The sequence below is a fragment of the Anomaloglossus baeobatrachus genome, chromosome 1 (assembly GCF_048569485.1).
Source record: "Anomaloglossus baeobatrachus isolate aAnoBae1 chromosome 1, aAnoBae1.hap1, whole genome shotgun sequence".
NCBI classification, from domain to species: domain Eukaryota; kingdom Metazoa; phylum Chordata; class Amphibia; order Anura; family Aromobatidae; genus Anomaloglossus; species Anomaloglossus baeobatrachus.
This window is the reverse complement of record NC_134353.1, coordinates 153602717-153616376: the sequence shown is the minus strand read 5'-3', so window position 1 is coordinate 153616376 and position 13660 is coordinate 153602717. Positions and strand designations below refer to the sequence as shown.

At 47.0% G+C, this 13660-nt stretch overlaps 1 protein-coding gene across 4 annotated transcripts in view; it reads right to left on the bottom strand.

Moving 5' to 3' along the window:
* The window catches only part of IRF2 (interferon regulatory factor 2), a 196094-nt gene that overhangs the window by 14211 nt on the left and 168223 nt on the right, over window positions 1-13660 (bottom strand). For all 4 annotated transcript variants that reach the window (XM_075347153.1, XM_075347151.1, XM_075347152.1 and 1 more), the window contains exon 6: window positions 4647-4761. In XM_075347153.1, coding sequence (XP_075203268.1) covers window positions 4647-4761 — 115 coding nt within the window. The remainder of the gene's footprint in view (window positions 1-4646; window positions 4762-13660) is intronic.

Below are 13660 nucleotides of genomic sequence, written 5' to 3'. Positions count from 1 at the left end.
TTATGTATGTATATATTACACACACATACATACACACATACATACATACATACATACATACATACAGTGAAGACCAAAAGTTTGGACACACCTCATCTCTAGAACAACTATTAAGAGGAGACTTTGTGCAGCAGGCCTTCATGATAAAATAGCTGCTAGGAAACCACTGCTAAGGACAGGCAACAAGCAGAAGAGACTTGTTTGGGCTAAAGAACACAAGGAATGGACATTAGACCAGTGGAAATCTGTGCTTTGGTCTGATGAGTCCAAATTTGAGATCTTTGGATCCAACCAATGTGTCTTTGTAGAAAAGGTGAACGGATGGACTCTACATGGCTGGTTCCCACCGTGAAGCATGGAGGAGGTGTGATGGTATTGGGGTGCTTTGCTGCTGACACAGTTTGGGATTTATTCAAAATTGAAGGCATACAGAACCAGCATGGCTATCACAGCATCTTGCAGCGGTGTGCTATTCCATCCGGTTTGCGTTTAGATGGACCATAATTTATTTTTCAACAGGACATTGACCCCAAACACACCTCCAGGCTGTGTAAGGGCTATTTGACTAAGAAGGAGAGTCATGGGGTGCTACGCCAGATGACCTGGTCTCCACAGTCACCAGACCTGAACCCAATCGATATGGTTTGGGGTGAGCTGGACCGCAGAGTGAAGGCAAAAGGGCCAACAAGTGCTAAGCATCTCTGGGAACTTCTTCAAGACTGTTGGAAAACCATTTCCGGTGACTACCTCTTGAAGCTCATCAAGAGAATGCCAAGAGTGTGCAAAGCAGTAATCAAAGAAAAAGGTGGCCACTTTGAAGAACTTAGAATATAAGACATATTTTCAGTTGTTTCACACTTTAAGTATTTCATTCCACATGTTTTAATTCATAGTTTTGATGCCTTCAATGTGAATCTACAATTTTTAGAGTCATGAAAATAAAGAAAACTCTTTGAATGAGGAGGTGTGTCCAAACCTTTTGGTCTGTACTGTACATATATACATACACCGTGTGCAGAATTATTAGGCAAGTTGTATTTTAGAGGATTTTTTTTATTATTGATCAACAACTATGTTTTCAATCAACCCAAAATTTTCTTTTTTTTTTAGATTTGGCTGTCTTAGGAGACTGTTTGTGAAGGTAACTTACTGTGCAGAATTATTAGGCAGCTTAATAAAAACAAATATTTCCATATCAGTTGATTATTTCTAAATTTTGTGGTTATATTGATTTACCTGGTGAATATAAACATTTCTGACATGCAAAAACAAAACCCAAAAAAATAAGTGACCAATATAGCTACCTTTCTTTAGGATGACACTCAACAGCCTACCATCCATTGATTCTGTCAGTTGCTTGATCTGTTTACGCTCAACATTGCGTGCAGCAGCCACCACAGCCTCCCAGACACTGTTCCGAAAGGTGTACTCTTTTCCCTCCCTGTAGATCTCACATTTTATGAGGGACCACAGGTTCTCTATGGGGTTCAGATCAGGTGAACAAGGGGGCCATGTAATTTTTCTTGAACGATACCGACTTCTTCCTTTACCACTGCTTGAAGAAGTTGTCTTCCAGAAACTGGTAGTAGGTCTGGGAGTTGAGCTTCACGCCATCCTCAACCCGAAAAGGTCCCACAAGTTCATCTTTGATGATACCAGCCCATACCAGTACCCCCCCCCCCCCCCCCTCTACCTTGCTGGTGTCAAGTCGGAGTGGAGGTCTCTGCCCTTTACTGATCCAGCCTCTGGCCCATTCATCTGGCCCATCAAGGGTCACTCTCATTTCATCAGTCCATAAAACCTTTGAAAAATCAGTCTTAAGATATTTCTTGGCCCAGTCTTGACGTTTTATCTTATGTTTCTTGTTCAAAGGTGGTCATTTTTCAGCCTTCCTTACCTTGGCCATGTCCCTGAGTATGGCACACCTTGTGCTTTTTGATACTCCAGTAACGTTGCATCTCTGAAATATGGCCAAACTGGTGGCAAATGGCATGATTTTCCTCAATTCATGAGCAGTTATTTTGCACCTTTTTTGCCCAACACGCTTCTTGCGACCCTGTTGGCTATTTGCCATGAAATGCTTGATTGTTCAGTGATCACGCTTTAAAAGGTTTGGCAATTTCAAGACTGCTGCATCCCTCTGCAAGATATCTCACAATTTTGTACTTTTCAAAGCCCGTCAAATCTCTCTTCTGATTTATATTTTGCCAAAGGAAAGTTAGTTGCCTAATAATTAAGCACACCTTATATAGGGTGTTGATGTCATTACACCACATCCCTCCTCATTACAGAGATGCACATCACCTGATTTACTTAATTGGTAGTTGGCTCTCAAGCCTATACAGCTTGGAGTAGGACAACATGTATAAAAAGTATCATGTGATCAAAATATTCATTTGCCTAATAATTCTGCACACAGTGTATATATATTTAATTTATTTTAATTCACTTATATAGTGCTATTAATTCCACAGCGTTTTACAGACATGATCATCACTGTCCCTATTAGGCCTCACAATCTAAATTTCCTATCATTATGTCTTTAGAAAAGGGGAGGAAACTGGAGAACCCAGAGGGAACCCACGCAAGAAGAGAACACACAAACTCTTTGCATATGCTGTCCTTAGTGGGCTTTGAACCCAGGACCCAAATCAAAGCCAGAGGGGCAAAAGAGAAAAACAGGTCAAAATCAGATGTCAGAAGTTCAAAACGGTAACGGATCAAGGCAAACAAATAGTCAAGGTCTGAAATCAGGCAGCAAAAGTTTAGAAGAGCAGAAAAAAAAAAAAACCCACAATGCACGCACCCTACCCTAGCCAGGCAATCACCTTGAAGGGGTAACACTTGGAGGAAGCCCAGCAGGCCTGGCCTGATTAGCTGCTGGGCAATCCTGAATAGCATGAGGAAAGTCAGCATGCTCCAGTCCCTGATTGGGCAGTTGGGTGATCCATCACAGTACTGACAACCCATCATGCCCCTGCCAACTATTGGGCTGCTGAGCTGTCACTAAGTGAGCGGCGGATTTGTGGCAGCTGCTGTTATTCAACGTACACATACAGTACAATAATATTATATACATACATTATATATATATATATATATATATATATATATATATATATATATATATATATATATATATATATATATATATATATATATATATATACACATATATATATATACACATATATATATATACACATATACATATACATATATATATGTATATATACACACACACACACACACACACACACACACACACACACACAGTATGTGTACAGTATATCATGAAAGAAAATACACCCTTCACATTTTTTGTAAATATTTTATCATACCTTCTCATGGGACAAGACTGAAGATATGACACTTTGATACAATGTAAAGTAGTCAGCGTACAGTGTGTATAACAGTGTAAATTTGGTGTCCTCTAAATAACACACAGCCATTAGGGTCTAAACTGCTGGAAACAAAAGTGAGTAAACCCTAAGTGAAAATGGCCAAGTTGTGTCCAAAGTGTCAATATTTTGTGTGGCCGCCATTATCTTCAAGCACTGCCTTAAAGGGGGTATTCCCATCTCCAAGAACCTATGTCAATATGTATTAGGTGTAATAATAAGAATGTTAGCAAATACCTCCAATTAGAAATGCAGTCTTGTTTTCCTGATAAGCTGTCACCTACCTCATGTGCAGGTATGGCAATAGCTTAGGTATCCATGACTAACTGTACCAATATGCGTGGCCGTAACCTTGGTTACCCAAATTCCTGTAATGCCCTGCACAAAAGGTAAGTAACATAGCTTTGCAGAAGAACTAAACTACATTTCTAATTGGAGGTATTGGCCAATATTATTATTACACATACTGTATTACAGATTCAGATAGCATCTTGGCGATGGTAATACCCCTTTAATTCTCTTGGGCATGGAGTTCACTAGAGCTTAACCGGAGCTGCTGGACTCCTCTTCCATCCTCCATGATGACATCACGGAGCTGGTGGACATTAGAGACTTTGTGCTTCTCTACCTGGATTCAATCCAAGCTTATGATTGAGATCTGTAATTTGTAGGCACTGTTTTAGTCACCTGGCAGCCCTAAAAATGGCTACCACAAACAAGCTTGACACTACCTACTCTGTTTACCAGATCCCAGAAATGTCCTTGGCTTTCACCCTTTAACTCCCTTACAGGCACCTAGTCTTACACAGGGATCCCTTCTGCCCTTCCGATCATGTGCCGTGCACTTTGCTGAAGCCGGGACCTGTACACCAGGCTTCAGAAGAGACTCCATGTGAATGAGAACGCTGCATGCATGCGCTAGATTTCCAGGTGCTGGCGGTGACCGTGGGTCAGGAAATCATGTTATTATGCCCACAGGGGTGTCATAACTTGGAAAGAAGGCCAAATAGTCTGGGGGAAACTAACCACCCATTGACTAGACAAAGCCCTAATTAGCATAGGAACAGCGCAGTTTATAAATCTTTTTTAAAAACATTGATTTTATTGAATAACATCATAGAGGGCTGGTTATGCAGGGATTTTGACATATAGACATGAATGCTCCTGGAATGGAGGACATAGGATAACTCACAGGTTCCCTTTAAAAACTTGTCTCACAAACTTATAGATATGTGTGATACCTACCTAGAATATTTACAGTACTATCCACTTCTTCTTTTATTGACGTCATGACTCTATATGGAGAGATTACTGTACAGGCCCCATTCATTGGTGGTAACGTTGTATGGCTCAGTTCATTCTGCGTTAAACACAAATAAAAAAAAATTAACTGAATGTACTTAGGTGAACTGTAAAATATTATTTAGTACTTACTAACAAATTTAGATGGATTTTTCGCCAAATGTGAATAATAATACTTAATGAGGTTTGAATCAGGGCTGTGGAGTCGGAGTCGGAGTCGTGGAGTCGGAGTCGGAGCTCATTTTGGTGGAGTCGGAGTCGGAGTCGGAGTCGGTATAAAATGCACCGACTCCGACTCCTAAAATATATAATAAATTGGGGACAGGAGTGCAATGCAGAATGTGCTGAATATTTTACTAAATAATAACATTTAGTATAAAGAAAAGCCCGGACGCCTGCCCTGAAGGGGCTCAAGGGAGGGCAACATGACTGAGGAGGGATGCTAGGCCTGAGGGTTAGCAAGGGGTTAAGGTGTAGGGCATTTTGTGCGGGAAAAGTGGGAGGTGGGGTTATAAGGGCTTGGGGCCATGTAATTGGTCAGGGGGTTGTCAGTAGTAGGGGAGTATATATAGGGCTGAATTATGAGGTGGGAGGCTCATTCAGTACCTTGAAGACGTCTGGAATTGTCGTTGTACCCAGGACGGTCCGGAGAGGAAGTTCCTGTCCCAAAGGAGGTCGTCTATGGCGGAGCGGCGTAGGTAGCGCTGGCTCCAGTGGACACAGCGGCTCGAGCTCCCGGTGCCTCCGGGAGGGGGTCAAGGCCCTCGCAGGAGTTGGATCCGGATGGGGCTCCGGGACCCCCCCCTTCAGCGCTGGCAGCAGCATCGTCGGACATCGGGGGAAGCGACGGAGATTTCGGCAGCAGCGGGGCGGTGAGTGACGTCACCGGCCTCCTTCTGTGGTGGTGCGGCGCGGGGTCGGCATAGTGATGTGGGCGGCGCGATCACGTGACCCGGGGCGCGGTCACGTGGTCCGGCGTCGCGGTCACATGGCCCCGGCGTCCTGACGTCATGGTCACATGGCCCGGCGGTGCGGTCATGTGACCGGGCGTTGAAACCGGAAGTGCGGCCTGGGCAGCCGCGCAGGGCCTGTGTGGGATCCCGGGTCGCAGTGGCCAGTGGTGACACGCTGCGCGCACCCGACCCGCCTAGCGCACCCGACCCGCCGCACGCACCCGACTCGCCGCGCGCACCCGACTCGCCGCGCGCACCCGACCCGCCGCGCGCACCCGACCCGCCGTGCTCACCTGACCCGCCGGGGCTCACCCGATGCTTTGCGCTCGCGTGAGGCCGGCGCGGTCACGTGAGGCTGGCGCGGTGACGTGAGGCCGGCGCGGTCACGTGGGGCCGGTGCGGTCACGTGGGGCCGGCGCGGTCACGTGGGGCCAGCGCGGTCACGTGGGGCTGATGCGGTCGCGTGCCATGCGATGTCACTTCCACATGGCTTACTGGGTGGTCACGTGACCGGCATCATCCAGGAGGCGCGGCCTGCACGTCGGTGCGAGGCCCTCTGATGGCGCGGTCCCACGGTTCCTGGACACGTCACCGAGCCATCAGCAGCAAGGAAGTGCGGCCGGCACATCCGTGCAGGGCCTGGCCATCAAGGGGTTCACGGCAGATATCGTCCAGCAGAGGGGGTGAGTGATACCTCTGATTCCAACAGTGCGGCCTGCGCGGCCGCGTAGGGCCCGGCCAGCAGTCCGGCGGTGGCACGTGATGGGGCAACATCGTAGGAGGGCTACGGCGTGGGGGCTTGGTGTGACAACCTGGGTGGCGCGTCCGCGTGACCCGTGGCGCGGTCACGCGGTCCGGCGTTGCCGTCATGTGCCCTCGGCGTCTGGTGCAAGATTCCGGAGCTGTGCCCTGCGCAATTGCGCACGGTTATGGTAGCAGATCCAACTCTGGATACGGATTCAAACAGGCGGCTGAGCGGCTGGAGCGCACCCCCTCCCAGTTGTGGCTCTGAGCCGGTGACCTTGCCAAGCGTCCCCGGATGGTTGATTAGTCCGGGCGCTTTCGGTGCAGCCCCGGAGGGCTGCATCCTGCGTCTACCCGTGGAGAAGATGGCGGTGCTCGACGCGGAGGACATGCGACGGCTGTTCCGTGGGAAGCCATGGAGTCAGCCTAGTAAGACTAAGGCTCACTTAAACCTTGTTTTATTGCTTAGATTATGGGGAGTGGCAAAGGGTTGATATATATATATATATATATATATATATATATATATATATATATATATATATATATATATATATATATATATGGTTTCGGGTGCACTAGGGGGCAGGGTGTCAGTGGGTTTTGGAATGGTGCCCTGTGGCCAGCGTTCATTTTGTGGGAGTAGTTGCTTTGTGGTACAGTAGGCCTTTTGTACGCTTCATGAGTGTTCGGGGGTGTTTTTCCTGATAATGTGTTTTCATGATAGTGTGTATGTTTGCAGGTGACGACATATTTTCTTTGGTTGGTGTAATGGTGCTTGCATTATATGTGTGATTTGGTGTGTGACTTCACGGCGGTTTGCGCGTAATTCAGGTCGTGATACGGATGTTGGCAAAGCGGTGGTGAATGCCATGCTCATGGCGGTTTCATGACTTACTATAATAGTCATGGGGTCTTTCGGTTAGGGGATTATCGGTGCGCCCCAGTGTTGTATAAGCATTTCAATGGTAGTTTGCTGACATGGCGAACCGTTTTGGGGGGGGCACACTTGGCGGATTAATCTTTCGCGTTTAATGGTGGGTGAGTGCTATTGTTGGTCAGAGGTGCTGGGACGGGTGGTTCCGTTTTCAATAGGGCGTGTTTTATATTTTATATGCCTCGGTACAGGGGTTGTGTGTGTACGCTGGGTTATCATGGTCACTGGGGGGCGATATGTGTTGTTGCGGTTAGACGCTCAGTAGTTGGTAAAGATGTTTGGGACGGTTGTTCTTTCGGGAACCTATCCATTATGGTAGGGGTAGATGTTATCTCCCTGGGGGTCTTGGAGTTGACCACTTACTGGATTTGGTCTCCAGGTTAGCTGCTGATTAATGGAAAGTCTTTGGCGGATTAAGGTATTAAAAAAAAAAAAAAAAAAACTATGAAACTGATAATAATGGTGTGGCATTATCAGGCTTGGTCGGAGAAGGTGTTCGTTGCCTTTTCCGGCACTTGGGTTTTCAGTGTGTGTCGGCAATTTCTTGGGGTACATAGATATTGTGTGGGGCCGGGTTTTATAGTTGCGCAATGTTTGGTGGTTGCGGCCCGCGGTTGCGGTTCTGGCCGGTAGGTGGGGATGGGATGATTGAGTGCGTCTTTTTGTTCCTGGTCCAACATAGAAAGACCGAGGTGTTTTTCATGCTCAGGGTGTCCTCGCGGTTAGCATGTGTTTTGATAGGTCGACGTGTTTGCTTTGTCTGGGTGGGGCCCTATGTCGGACATCAGGACACGGGTCATTATTATGTTCCCATGTACATCATGATGCTTCTGGGGTGTGTTCGGTTTATTGAATATGTGGGTCCCTGTGCCGCTTGGGGTTTTGCATGACCTGCAGTTACATGGGGTACGTTCGGGAGTCTGCGGGTCTTTGCTGCACAGGGGCAGTTGTAGGAAATTTTATACGCGCGGACTGGGGGTTCTTACTGTGGTTTTTTAGGGTTGCCGGCTGCGTTCTGGGCAGACCTTATCGGGTCCAATTCATTACAGCTGTGGATAGAAGCTTCATAGAGGTTAATTATATGATGAGGAGGAGTTCTTGCTTACGATGGGTTTTGGGGTTTGCTTCTGGGACAGCGGGCTTGCATTGCCTTGCGGGTACATGGCTTGCTTTGGAGTGGCTTCTTTTTCTGGTGCCCCCGCACGGTGGGGCCTAGGGTAATGTGTTGGCTCTAGGACTGTGTAGCATTTCAGTTGGGTGACCCCATGTGTGATTTACTGGTAACAGGAGTCTCCGGTTGGCGAATTGTTTGGTTATCTAGCGGGCCAGTGCTGATGGCGGGTGTTGTTCCAGGTGTCGGGATTTCTGGATAGAGCATGCGGCGGGGCATGTTGTTTCAATGACATGTGATTGGTCTCCCGCGGTGGGGTAGCCCCTCTGGCACTACATGGCTATACAGGATCGTTGCGTGGCGCAGCTGCGGGGAGGTGTATTTGAAGCAGTGTGCGTGCAGGTTGCAACTAGAACAATACCTTCCTTAATGTCCAGAGGGTGTCATGCCAGGGCGGGGTAAGCTGGTGCGGTGCATTCATTTTAATTTATATACCAGGAACTCGTCCGGGGCAGTGCCCCGTGTGGAGGTGTTTGCGGTGCTTTAAGGCCTAGTGGCAGACAGGCGTGGGGCACCTGGTGGGTGCTATGTTCTGCCGGATGGCCCGGGTGTTAGGGTGTCTGGAGTTTTGGAATAATGTGGTGTGAGTGTCTGAGTTTTCCTGTTTTTGGGAGTGTGGAGTGCTTTTCCCTCATGGTGTGAGTAGTGTCGAACCCGCAGTTCAGCGGGGATTGGGTGCGGAGTACACTCCTCTTTGGTAAGAGGGTGGCAATGTTATGTCGTGCTTCGGGGGTTCAAGTTCCAGGGCGATGCACCAATTAATTGGGGTCATGTGGCATGGGGGGTGGCTCCCCCCCCCCCCTTTTTTGTGGGTCATGGAGCAGTATGTGGTGTTAGGAATGGTACTTTGACTTAGGTGTTGGGACCGCCTTGATGGCGGGGTTGTTATGGCACATGAGTAAACAGTTGGGGTTTTTTCTTTAATCTGGTCTCAGCTTGACGGTCTTCGGTTCTGGGTCAAAGTGATTACGGGTTAGATTGTTTTGCTATTGAGCTGGGTGGACTTTACAAGATCGGTGCTATCACGCTCGGTTGATGGGACCAACGGCGCTTGGGTACTGCACGTGGGGGGAAGAGACTGGGTCACTGGGGCGTCAAGGGGCTTGATCCGTGACATCGGGCCTGAATGCCTTGGTCCATTTCCCCCTACCTGGGTGCCATGGTCACGTTGTTGTTCATAGTGGCTCCCATTTGGGATGACTACATAGTGGGTCTTACCGGACACGTTTTAGAAATTGGCTAGTGTTGGTGAACCAGTGTAGGTTCGTTGGTTTCCAGGACTTATGGTTGGCTTTGCTTAATTATTAGGTGTTGTGCAATTTTCATAGGCGCCTGCAATGTTGCGGTCTCAACGAGGCAGAGTGTACCCCCTATTCCAGGTGGGAGGGGAGGCGGCTCAGGTGGCTCGTTGGGGACTGGTCGCGCAGGCGGTGCATAGGATCGGACAGCGTGGTTCGCTAGTTACTGGTCTTGGGGCGGCTGCCCTTGTTGTACTGGTACACCAATAATGGTTGGCTTTGTTTAATTATCAGTGGATGTGTAAATTTCAGCGGCGCCTGCAGTGTGGCTGTCTCAACGAGGCCAAGCTTGCCCCCTATTCCGTGGAAATGGGGGCGGCGGCTCTGGTGGCTCGTTGGGGACTGGTCGCGCAGGCGGTAAATAGGATCGGACGATGTGGTCGGCTAGTTGCGGGTCTTGGGTCGGCTGACCTTGTTGTATTGGTGGTTTGGTGCAGGTTGGCATCGTAAGGTTTGTTGGGGGGTCATTTTGCTCGATTGATATTGGTCCTGCAGTATTGGTTGCTCGACCCGAGGAGTCGACTCGGGTCGGGTTTTGGTGGTGGGGCTCGCACGTACAAGGTGTCATACGTGCTCGCTGTGGCGGAAAGGAGGGGGGTATTTGAAGTCGGTGGATTGCACAAAGAGCACGAAGGAACGGGTTACCCCTCGTGGTGCAATGGTATGGTTGGTGGGTCCCTGCTGTGCTCGGTCACAGCGGGACATGTTAACGTGGGACCCTGCTGTGCTGGGTCACAGCAGGGCATGTTAATGTGCTGGGTGTCCTCGAGTCGGTGTGGTGCGGCTGAGGGCACATGGTGGAGCAACACTCGGCTGGGTGTCCTCGAGTCGGTGTGGTGCGGCTGAGGGCACATGGTGGAGCTGGTGTTGCAATCATGTACAACGGGACTCTTCACTTACCCCCCCTCCTTTGCTGGTGGTTATGTTTTATGGAGTTATTACTATATATTTGTGAATAAAATGTTATTGATTATTTGGTGATAATAAACGAGGCTGCTGTGGCCTTTTACATCCAATGTCACGCAGTCTGTGTCTTATTTTGGGTTGAGAAGCGAAAAGGTGGTTAAATGGTTTTGGTTGGTACGGCAAAATAGGGCCGACAGTCAGTCTTTCCTAAGTCATGCTTATATTTAAGTGAAAAATTTATTGTAGTACAATGTGAACATCAGACATTTAATTGTTTTTATGATACAATAATCAAGATATTTGGATAGAACATAAAATATTTATTGGAATACAACTTTAGAACACAAAAAACTAATAAATTGTAAATATGTAATATATATATATATATATATATATATATATATATATATATATATATATATATATATATATACACATACATACACACAGTGTATATACACACAAGATATATATGTAATCTACTGTATATTACATAGTGTATTACATATTTACAATTTATTACAGTTTTTTGTGTTCTAAAGTTGTATTCCAATAAATATATTTTATGTTCTATCCAAATATCTTGATTATCGTATCATAAAAATTATTAAATGTCTGATGTTCACATACACATATTCATGTACTACAATAAATTTTTCACCTAACTATAAGCAATATATGTAGGAGTCGGAGTCGGAGCCGGAGTCGGAGTCGGAGCCGGAGTCGGAGTCGGTGCAAGAGAATTTGAGGAGTCGGAGTCGGAGTCGGAGTCGAAGGTTTGGCTTACCGACTCCACAGCCCTGGTTTGAATAAGATGTCCTTCTTGAAGAGAACGAATCATCAAAAAAAAAGAAAAAATTAGCCAAAAATGTAAATCAGGTGTTTATTATACTTGTTAAAGGGTTTGTCCAGCCTTGGGGTGTAAATCTACAGTCACTTTGTGTGACTGCTGACTTGTGAATCCCCAGAACATGTGCACTCTGCATTGTGTGGATTATCCGGTGTTGGTGCCAGGAGTGGGCAGTGATGTGACCACATGTATGTGATTTGCTTACTTCCGGCCACTTTACAACCTGACATATCTTGCCTAGCACAATTGACTTGCGTTGAGTGAGGCCACGCACGTCTAGTCACTATGTGACCACATGTATGGAAATCACATTTTTGTAGTCACATGACTGCCCACTGCTGGGCACCAGCAGCGCCACGGGGTTACTTTACAGTGAGGACACCGCACGCTATTAGGAATCACAAGTGACTGCAAACATGTACCCTAAGGCGAGACAATCACTATAATATAACAATATTTGGTGACTTTAATATATATATATAGAGATATATATATATATATATATATATATATATATATATATATATATAAAAAAATATTGTTGGTTTTACACTGGGTACAAGAGAATACACAATTGTTTTCTGTAGCTCGATTGTCCATGCAAGAAGAAAGCAGGAAACTGTGTTGACATTTGTTAAACTTAATATCAAATAGGTAATGCCTTCCCTCTAAGTATTTTAGACCAGTGAAAATACCCAGAGAACAGCAGAGAGGTCAATCAATGTATTTCATCTGAACCAGATTATCCTATCATAAATGCTATCTAATTAAATTATGTAAACACTAAGATGTATGCAAACATTGAATTTAAACTTTTAACGCCATTACCAACATCCCTGCACCATCCTGTCCCCCTTCCCCGGCAGGGATGCCGGCACACTCACCCTCCCTGCTGCTAAGTGGTGTCTGCTCCATCCCCGGTCCCTGCTGCCGGCTCCCAGGGCCTGCGCAGACTGAGCAGACCTCCTGGGAACACTAACCCAGAAGTGTTTCTCAGCCTATGGCTCAGAGGCACTAGGTATTTAAGGCATCCTCCCCTCATGGGAAGTGCCTGGGCAATGTGGTCTATCCTTAGATATGCGTTGCTAGTTGTCAGGTCCCTTGTGCTCCCACTATGTTGCTGTATGCTGTATTTCTAACACCAGTCTGTGTTCTAGTACCTGATGTATCCACTGCTGCACTTATCCGTACCAGTTACACCTGCCGTACCCGCTGCTGCACCTATCCATATCAGCTATATCTGCCATACCCGCTGCTGCACCATTCTGTAACAGCTGTACCTGCCTTACCCACTGTTGCACCTATTTATACCCGCCATACTCGCAGCTCCACCTATCTACACCAGTTGTATCTGCCGTACCATCTATCCGTACTAGCCGTGCTTGCCGCATCAGCCATTCCGTCTCCATGTGTCATATCAGAGACTCCGGGGTCAGCTGTCGCAGCACTCAGTCTCCTTGATTGGCATCTGGTTGCTAAAGGCAATCCAGTCCATCCTTCCCATCAGAGGCTCTGGTGAACAGTGTGCACTTAGTCATGCCCCTCCGTTGTACTGTGTGCTGCGCCCCAGCTGGTCCACTCCCCACTCGCATTGCGTGAATTACAACACTGCAGTACTGTTAAATAAAATATACTTGCACAAATTTCATGAGATCCCACCAGCCGCAACAAGGCAATCTTTCTCTGATGGGAACCTAATCAAAGAAAAATATGCCTTGTTGTGGCTAGTGGACTCTCATGAATTGGCTAATTTGTGCACTGAGCACCCTCATTTTCTAAGTATATTCTACATAGCAGTATTATAATACAAGACACAAGAAAAAAAAAAACATTATTGGGTCAAAGCAAATTATTAAATGTTCTAATTTTGGTATGTCTTACCAGCTCTCACATCTATATTTCAGTTCAGCAGCACTCAAAAGCAAAGCTACCGGGGGGGTGGGATGAGGGTGCAGACGCCCTGGGACCCGTTCTCCAGGAGGGCCCACAGTGGGGGCCTACCGGGCCCACCCAGAGCAGTGCTACCGTTAACTATATCGGCGTGCACAGTGCGCTGACATAGTTAACCTCTGCGGCAGTGCTGGGGAAACACAATCTC